This window comes from Vipera berus (assembly GCF_964194415.1).
Source record: "Vipera berus genome assembly, chromosome: 14".
Classification (NCBI taxonomy): Eukaryota; Metazoa; Chordata; class Lepidosauria; order Squamata; family Viperidae; genus Vipera; species Vipera berus.
Window position 1 is genome coordinate 12,141,598 of NC_138217.1, and position 9,808 is coordinate 12,151,405.

A 9,808-nucleotide genomic window follows, 5' to 3' on the forward strand; every position below is an offset into this window, starting at 1 on the left:
AACGGTACAGAATACTTTGCGTGGTTTTGATTCTATGCCTCTGCTTATGCAACCAAGGATGATTGTGTTATTCGCTTTTTAGGCGCTTTCCGCATGCTGCTGGCTCACGTCTAAGTGACTGTCCACCTAAAACTCCAAAACAGCTTTTTCTCTCTTTCTTTTTGATGGATGGAATATGCTGTCGGGGTCTTTCAGAATGGGGGTAGTCAGCAGGGGGCATAAGAGGTAAAAAAAGAAAGTCAAAAAGTCCATTGCATTCGCACAACGGATGACTTCAGTGGTGGGATTCAAATAGGTGAACAACCGGTTCCCTGTGTGGATGCAGCTTCTGGAAGTCCATTGGGCAAGAAAAAAAATAGCTACCGTTTTTTGCCGAACTGGTGCAAACTGACTGAATCCTAACACTGGGTGACCTGCTCTTTTTCTGTCATGCGTGGGGCTGAGGTTTTGATCGCGAAGAAGCCCTCAACAGTTTTTGGAGCATGAGAACTTCTGTGTTAGTAGTAACCTGTGGGCTTGGGGTATTTTTATGCAAAACTAAACTGAAGTCTGATGCTTCTTTGGCAAAGTGATGTTTCCAAGCAGGGGAGAGTTTTGGAAACTAAGGATGGGCACATGGGATACAAATCTAACTTTAAAGAATGTGAACTCTGGGTTTATTATCTGGCAGCAATTAAGAGTCCCGGTGCTACAGTGCAGGTCCTACTTCCCACTTTGGTCTCCCACTTGGCAGAAAGAATCAGAATTCTCCTTGCAGAAGTTCACACGCTCCAGCCCAGGAGCCTCAGCATCCCGGGGGAGTCCCAAGAAATGGGCCTCGCATCCTGAAGTGTGTGCTGGGGGTGGGGGATGGGGGGTGGCTGTCCGTTTTCCTTTCTCTCACAACAGGGATGTGCAACTGTTTTTTCAGGCCAGGAGTCACACTCCTCGTTGCCTTGCATCGCACAAGTCTGCCCTGTTCCTCAACCTTTGAGAGTGGTAATGCCTTTTCCGAATGGCAAAAGAAATTTAAACCTCTCATTTATCTTCTGTGAGTAGAACAGAACAGAACAGAACATAGAATGGAGTGGAGTGGAGTGGAGTGGAGTGGAGTGGAGTAGAGTAGAGTAGAGTAGAGTAGAGTAGAGTAGAGTAGAGTAGAGTAGAGTATGGAATAGAATAGAATAGAATAGAATAGAATAGAATAGAATAGAATAGAATAGAATAGAATAGAATAGAATAGAATAGAATAGAATAGAATAGAATAGAATAGAATAGAATAGAATAGGGAATGAATAGAATAGAATAGAATAGAGTAGAGTAGAGTAGAGTAGAGTAGAGTAGAGTAGAGTAGAATAGAATAGAATAGAATAGAATAGAATAGAATAGAATAGAATAGAATAGAATAGAGAATTAGAATAGGGAATTAGAATAGGGAATTAGAATAGAATAGAATAGAATAGAATAGAATAGAATAGAATAGAGAATTAGAATAGGGAATTAGAATAGGGAATTAGAATAGAATAGAATAGAATAGAATAGAATAGAATAGAATAGAATAAAATAGAATAGAATAGAATAGAATAGAATAGAATAGAATAGAATAGAATATGGAATAGAATAGAATAGAATAGAATAGAATAGAATAGGATAGGATAGGATAGGATAGGATAGGATAGGATAGGATAGGATAGGATAGGATAGGATAGGATAGAATAGAATAGAATAGAATAGAATAAGGAATTAGAATAGAATAGAATAGAATAGAATAGAATAGAATAGAATAGAATAGAATAGGATAGGATAGGATAGGATAGGATAGGATAGGATAGGATAGGATAGGATAGGATAGAATAGAATAGAATAGAATAGAATAGAATAGAATAATGGGAGTGGAGAATAGGAATAGAACAGCAGTTGCATTTATATCTCTTCGTTCAGTCTTGATGGATTCTTAGGAAAGGCTTAAGAGCTCAAGTGCCTGGCGGTTTACTGGACTACCCTTGTTTTGGGTTTAGCCTCTTTCAAATTTCCGGTGCTTCTTACTTGATTTTGGGAGAGCAATTTCATCCTCGGTGCCCCCATCCACTGCTGGAGTTTTTAAAATAGACAGGCTGGATTGTCAAATGGGGTGAAGGAGGCCAGTCCTCCCCTCGACCCTTTTCACCCTCCCTCCCTCCCACGGACAGATCCCAGAGCCAAGACGTCTCTGTTGCCATTTCAGCCATCACCCCCTTATCGCCTTCCTCCTTCGGGGAATGCAATTTGGCCAGCCTTGGAAAAACAGCAGGGAAGAGAAAGAAAAACAGCTGGGGGGGGGGGGGTCCAGGGGCAGCGAGGACCCTCAGCAAAGGGGAGAGAGGCTGACTGCAACGTTGAAGCTCTCCATTGGGAATGTAGGCACCCAGTTAAGCCCTAAAGTGTTTTAGGTAGTCCTCGACTCACAGCAGTTTATTTAGTGACGGCTCAAAGCTATGTCACTGAGAAAAAGGAACTTACGACCGTGTTTCACACTTGCGACCGTTGTAGCTTCCCCAGGGTCACCTGATCAGAATTCGGCTGCTTGGCAACCGACTCGTATTTACGATGGTTTGCAGCGTCCTGGGGTCACGTGATCGCCCTTTTGTGAGCTTCTGACAAGCCAAGTCAACGGAGGAAGCCAGATTCACTTAACGGCCGTGTTATTAAGAAACGCAACCATTCACTTAGCAACGGTGGCAAGAAAAGTCGTGAAACGGGGCAAACTCATTTCACGAACGTTTGACCCAGCAACATTAAAGTTTGGGCTCTGTCGTGGTCGTAATTTGAGGACAACTTGCATTTCAACACGGTGCAAAAAAAAAATTGGCTTTGCAACGCCTCCATTTTTGTGGTCTGGGGTTTCTCTGCCTGAGCAGAGGGTTGGACTGGAAAACCTCCTACACCCCAGTTATTCTAAATTCTAAATTCTTCCTTAACCAGCCCCACACTAAGCATCACAAGCGACGGTCCCTCTTCCTTCCTCACCACCACCACCCCCCCGCAGTCCCCAGCTTGCAGAGCAGGACGTAACTAGAGGACCGTCAGGCCTGCGCCTCGGTGTGCAGCTTTGTGGCAGCTTTGTGGCATCGTTCCATTTCTGCTGCCCTGCGAATGTGGGAAGTGGATTTATAGCTTCTTGTTGAGGGGTTCTCACAGGGAGGGGGGGTCCCAGCCCTGTTGCTGTGCCCTGGCGAATGAATGTGGCATCCGGTTTGGAAAATTCCCACACAGAGGCCAGCAAAAACCAACAGGAGCCTCCCTTGTGCCTTCTTAGGGGTCTCTGAATCCTCTTTTGTGTCTTGGGAGGTGTGCAGAGGCGGGGGGGGGGCGTTCGCACTGACAACTGACAACCCGGCAGCTCAAGGCCTAAAGGGGAGACCAACTTGGCTTGCAAAGATCTGAACGGCCACTTGAAGGCATCAAGTGAACGGCCACTTGAAGGCATTAGTGCTCATCTGGATTTATTTTATTTTTATTTTATTCTGCAGCCGGAGCAGGCAGCCAAAATCTTTTTGGTGTCTCCGGCCAGAACACCAAATGAACTCCCACCACCAAAAAAAAACAAAAAACAACAACCCAAAACCAAACCCTCAGCAGCCAAGAATTTTAAATTGAAGATTTGATCGGGACTTCCTGGCTCCTCTTTCCAAAAATTCCTTCTCTTGCACCTGCACAGCTCATTTGCATGCCCAGAGGCCCTGGCACAAAAGGGCTATTTTGGGGGTTCCGATTGCCCACCCCCCCAAAAAAAGCACCCAAACTCGCAGCAACTTGGAAAAAAAATATTAGTTGGTCTAATGGAGGTATTGCCCCCTCTGTGGATTTTTTTTAACCTTCCCTGCCAATCACCTGTTGTTTTTCCTTGTAGAAGAGAGAGCGGTGCAAGCCTAGGCAACTAAGGAGAAATTCCCTGACGATGAGAACAATTAACCAGTGGAACGACCTGCCTCCAGAAGTTGTGGATGCTCCATCGCTGGAGGCTTTGGAGAAAAGACCGGCCAGCCACTTGTCAGAAACGGTATGCAGAGTCTCCTGGCTGAGCAGGGGGTTGGACTAGACGACCTCCGAGGTCCCTTCCAACTCTGTGATTCGGTTATTCAGACGTGCCCGGTGCAAGGCGGGCTTCTTCCCTCGCTCGCATCGGGACGCGGGTGGGGGTGGCGGTGCGGCCGCCTCCCGTCGGGAAGGCGCTTCCATCCCTCCCTCCCTCCCTCCATCCCACCCACCCCCCACTCCCAGCCCCCCCCTCCTCCCCAGCGAAGGGCGGGGCCAGGCGCGGAGCCCTCTTTAAGCGCCCTGGGCGCGCCGGCAGCAAGCCTGGCTTGGCGGCCGTCGGAGGGACGGCAGCAGCAGCAGCAGCGGGATGGAGGATCCCGACTACGCCTACGACGAGGAGCCGGCGGGCAACTGGAGCGAGGCCGGGGGGCTGGGGGGCTGCTTCTGGGAAGAGGCCGAGACGGACTGGGAGCTCTCCTTCTCGTTGCTGCCCGTGCTCTACATGCTGGTCTTCGTGCTGGGGCTGTCGGGCAACGGGTTGGTGCTGCTCACCGTCTGGAGGGGCGCGCCGGCCAAACGGCGCCCGGCCGACGCCTACATCGGCAACCTGGCGCTGGCCGACCTGGCTTTCGTGGTGACGCTGCCGCTGTGGGCCGCCTACACGGCGCTGCGCTTCCACTGGCCCTTCGGCTCGGCGCTCTGCAAGCTCAGCAGCTACCTGGTGCTCCTCAACATGTTCGCCTCGGCTTTCTGCCTGGGCTGCCTGGGCTTCGAGCGCTACCTGGCCATCGTGCACGCCTTGCCGCGCTCGGCCGGCCGGCCGGCTTCTTCTTCCTCGGCCCCGTCGCGGCCGCGGGCCTCCACGCTGCTCTCGCTGGCCGCCGTCTGGCTGCTGGCCGGCTTGCTGGCGCTGCCCGCCTTGCTGCTGCGCCGGACGCGGCTGAGCCCCCGCGACGGCGGCAACGGCTCGGCGCTGGAGTGCGACATGGATTTCAGCGCCTGGGCCGGCAGCGCCGAGGAGGCAGCCCGTTGGCTGGCGGCGCTGAGCCTGGCCACGACGGCGCTGGGCTTTGTGCTGCCGCTGCTGCTGCTGACGCTCTGCTACTGCTGCATCGGCGCCGCCGTCCGCCGCCACTTCCGACGGCGCGCCCGGCAGGAGGAGAGCCGGCAGGGCCGGCGGCCGCTGCGCATCATCGTGACGCTGGTGGCCGTCTTCGCCCTGTGCTGGCTGCCTTTCCACCTGCTCAAAAGCCTCTACGTGCTGGCCTGGGTGGGCGCGCTGAGCCTGCCCTGCGCCTGGCTGGAGCTGATCCTGCGCCTGCACCCCTACACCACCTGCCTGGCCTACGTCAACAGCTGCCTGAACCCTTTCCTCTACGCCTTCTTCGACGGCCGCTTCCGCGCCCAGTGCCTGCTGCTGCTCGGCCTCCGACGGCCCCGCCGCGGCCCCGCCGGCTCCGTCTCGTCCACGCTCAGCGGCCAGACGCAGAAGTCGGAGCTGCCCTCCACGGGCACCAAGGTGTAGAGGACGGGACGGACCGCGCCAGGATCGCCGAGCCGGCGCCCGCCTGGCCCGCCCCGTCTTAAGACTTTCCCTTGCCTGGCTTCGGACTGCTTTTCTCTCGCCACCCGGGGACTCACCGTTTCGGGGCAGGTCCTTGCGGTGGAAACTCCCTTGTACCCAATAAAGGCTTCTCTTTCTTCGGGGGGGAGGAAAAAAAATGAGAGTCGGTTCTTTTCTAGCTGTTTCGGGCTGGCGCGGAGTTTTTTTTAAAAAAGCGGGACGGGTGAAGTTCCTCCAGTGGGGGAGAAAGGGTGAATGCCTGAAGCGAAGGGATTTTTCCCTGCAGAGAGGCGACGCCAAGCTGGATTCAGAATAAGAGAGTTGGAAAGGGACCTTGGAGGTCTTCTAGTCCAACCCCCTGCTCCAGCAGGAAACCCTCTGCCGTTCCAGACCAATTTTCTCTCCTTGGTTAGTTTCCATCCGTGGCTTCTTCTCCTCCCTTCAGGCGCTTTGGAGAAGATCTTGACTCCCTCTTCTTTGGGGCAGCCCCTCAGATATTGGAACACTGTTATCATGTCACTCCTAGGATACGGGGCCCGGAGCGTCCGTCTCCCCCTTCCCCATGAAGCCCCCGGCTCGGTGATCCCCCCATGGCTGGGAAGCGTTGGTGGTTAGGGTGGGTGGGGGGCTGCTTGGAAGGGGCACGCTGCACCCCATGACATCTGCAAGCATCCTTGGTGTCATTTCTGAACATGCACAGAGTGCTTCCCCCTTAGAAGCCGCCGCTGGCTTTTCTGGGCTTGGAAAGGAGATAAGCGCTGCCCCCTTATTTATTTTTTCATTTATTTTTTTTAATCCCATTTATATCCCGCCCTTCTCCGAAGACTCAGGGTGGCTTACAATCTAAAGCACAAATCAATGTGCTTAGCAATAGCCTTCATTCTATGTATATGCCTGCTTATTAGGGCTTTCACACACACCCCAAGCGGCATTATTACAGTCAGCTTATTGCCCCCAACAATCTGGGTCCTCATTTTACCTACCTCGGAAGGATGGAAGGCTGAGTCAACCTTGCTTTATATTCCACTAAGCTGGCATAGAGAACATCCTACAATTTCTACCCCAACAGGGTGAATAGACTTCAGCGTGAGCCTTTGCTTTTTAGCCCTGCCTGCTCTAACAGTTAGGCTGCATTGTCTCTTGGCTAACTAAAACTCTGCTCTTTTTGCTTCCCATCAGAAAGGGAGGGGGGGAGAGGGGAGGCAGCAAAACAGGAGGGCAATCCCTCACTGGGGGAAATTGTTTTTTTTAAAGAGCCCATCTAAACACAAAACAGAATTTAGGGAGCGAGAAGCAAGCGAGACTTGCAAGCCGGTCCCCTAAACGGCGTCTTTGAATTTGGCAACAAAATGGAGACCTCAGGCACCCTGAATTTTTGGAGCAAAGACGATCAAAAACGAAAAAGGATCCGAAGAGAAAGAGCAGGGACTGTCAAAGTCCAACAAATGGAAGCAGAGCAAAACAGCAGCACAAAATGGCAAATGTTGTCATCCCCAAAGAAGGGGCTTTTAAAGCTAAATTTCAGAACAGCTTTATTCGCTTTAGCCTTTTCCTGCATTGTTCCTCCCCCCCCACACACACACACCTTTGTACGTTCTGAGTGCTTATAAGGTCTTTTTGATTCTTTAACCCCAAACCAAACATGGGGGGGAGAGGGGGGAAACAGACAGAGGGCCTTTAAATCTATGCAATAACTACAGTCTGGAAGAGAGAGAGAGAGAGAGAGAGAGAGAGAGAGAGAGGGAGGGAGGGAGGGAGGGGGAGAGAGAGAGAGAGAGAGGGAGAGAGAGAGAGAGAGAGAGCAGCTTTCAGCAATGCTGAAAGAGACAGAACATCAGAGTTGGAAGGGACCTTGGAGGTCATCTAGTCCAACCCCATTGCTCAAGCAGGAGACCCTATGCCATCTCGGACAAGTGGCTGTCCAATCTCTTCTCAAAAGCCTCCAGTGATGGAGCGCTCACGATTTCTGGAGGCAAAGCTGTTCCACTGGTTAATTGTCCTCACTGCCAGGAAGTTTCTCCTTAATTCCAGGTGGCTTCTCTCCTTCAGAAGTGAACTGAAGGCTCCTTGCAGTACAGAAGAAAGGACATCAAATGTAGTTTCAATCCTGCCCTTAAAAAGAGGCTTAAAAAAAAACACCCAGGTCTAATTCCCCCAAAGTTCCTAATTTCTAAGAACTTGCTCCTTCAAAGGGTGCTGATCTTGAGGAGGAAAGGATAAATATGTGTCAGAAAAGGAAATGAAGGAAAATTAAGTTAATTTTCCTTCATTCCCTTATCTGACACACACACACACACACACACACATACATATTGGATCCCAACTTCCAGATTTCCTGGTCATGGGTCTTGCTAGTTAGGCAATTCTGGGAGTACGACATACACGCATCTAGAGATGGTTTGGTTGGGAAAGGGCCTTGTATGACAAACCTCCATCGGGCTGTTCCTAGATCTGCTGGATCTAAATTCTCACGCCACACCCCCGCTCTCCCCCCCCCTCTGCCTGAGAAATACAGCTGTCGTCCAAGTGGGATTGTTTTGCATGCCACTGACTGAAGGCTTCTGCTATCATTCCACCTCACACTTTTGAGGTTTGACCTGCGCTCCCAAGCAGCTCTTTGGGGAAAGAAGAGCAGCTGAGATAAAGAGGTGTGGGAGCATGGCTCTGACATGAGCAAGGGAAACGGGGAGGCTGGGAGAGCCCTCCGGAAAGCCCCGCACAAAGCCGCCCTGTTCTGCGCCGCTGCTGGGAAGCTGCCCTAGTCCCACATCTGCAAGCCCCTCTCCCCAAGGCAGCCAAGATGGGATGCCAGGACCAAGAGACAAGATGACAAGGATTCAGTGTCCCAAGGCAACGGAAAACTTGGCAACCTTCGGGGTTCGGCCCCAGATGTGACCTGCATGTGCCCGGTTCCACTGCTTCCCCCCTCCCATCCCCCGCCGCCCTTGGCAGGAGGAAGAGGAGCAACAGCTGAGGTTTTCTCATCTCGTGAAGGGAAAAGGGGCCTTGTAGACAGTAAGCAAGGACTAGAAAGAGAATGCAGCCCTCTCTCCTACATGACACACCGGTGTGTGTGTGTGCCAGGGGGTAGGCACCCTTCAACCTGCCTTGGAGACTGTCCGGGGAACGGGGTGCCATGTGGACAGGGGGTACCTCCCATAAAAACCGCTGCTGAGATCGGGGGTCCTGGGCAAGCTGGCAGGTCAGACAATGAATCATCTCAGCTGCCCAACTTTTCACGAAGGTTCTTTCACCACCAGCCAGGCGCTGATCTAAGCAGCTGCACCCTCCGTCACAAAAGGGGTACAGTGATAAGGGTGGTGGGAAGGGAGTGAGTGGGGGAAGGGACGTCTTAGCAGCTGGGAGAGGACTTGGGGAGATTCAGCCACCGAGGGGTGGAGAAACACACCAGAAGCGTCTCCTGGATCCACCTACAGAAGCCAATCGATTGCACCAGGCTCCCGATGGGAAGGCCTACAAGGAGATTTTAAAAAACGACAAGCTCTCTAGACGCCTGGGATCACAGCCCCCAATTCCTAGTCATTAGTCGGTCTCCTTGAAGAGAAGCCCTGGCTACTCCCCCATTCTAGAGATGGACCAACTTTTCGTTAACAAGAGTCTACAACCGATGGGAGTCGCCCTTTTTGTGCCGTGGGCAGGCCCGTCACTCAGGGGGAGGAATTTTATCAGGTTTTTGGATTCCATTCAGGGGATTTGTCTTTTTTCTTTAAAACGTTATGTTAGTGCAGAGCATATTTTAAGAGCGTACCTACCACCCATCTCAAAATTAGCTGGAAAAAAAGAGTTCCTGGTTTTCAGCAACTCTTCCAAAGGGGCTGAAGGAAGGCAGAGAAGAATTTCGGGAATCAACTGTGTGCAAATCTAGAATGTAGGCTGCCCTAGAACCCAAGAGCTTAATCAGAACGCTTCGTACGGCATGCACATAGATTCGAGAGAGCAAGGCTTTTGATGGCGGCCACATCAGAAATGGCACGTTACATTTCCTTTGTCCAGCGTGAGATCTTGGGCTTAAAAACCCGCTTGTTAACTGGTCTCTTTGTGTGTCGAGCTAGCCCATAAAACTGTGCATCCTTTTTCCATAAAATTAACCTTCAGCTACTTCAAAACCCCGTTCTCCCAATTTTGCATTAAGCGCAGGTCGGAAAGAACCCCAAAACATCAAAGAGCGTGACCAAATGACTCTGAAGGAAATGGCTGCCTGAAAATTAAGTTTCTGCACCATTCTAT

General features: G+C 51.4%; 1 protein-coding gene across 1 annotated transcript; it reads left to right on the forward strand.

Annotated features, from left to right (window-relative positions):
* The first annotated feature begins 4,349 nt into the window (after positions 1-4,349).
* On the forward strand, positions 4,350-5,632 carry LOC308674299 (apelin receptor-like). The gene has a single exon (XM_081338656.1). It carries the CDS (start codon positions 4,364-4,366, stop codon positions 5,519-5,521), a length of 1,158 nt encoding a protein of 385 aa, XP_081194782.1. The 5' UTR covers positions 4,350-4,363; the 3' UTR covers positions 5,522-5,632.
* Positions 5,633-9,808: the final 4,176 nt, after the last annotated feature.

Excerpts from the sequence above, each read along its gene's own strand:
- LOC308674299 (XM_081338656.1), top strand. The coding sequence starts at position 4,364 with ATGGAGGATCCCGACTACGCCTACGACGAGGAGCCGGCGGGCAACTGG.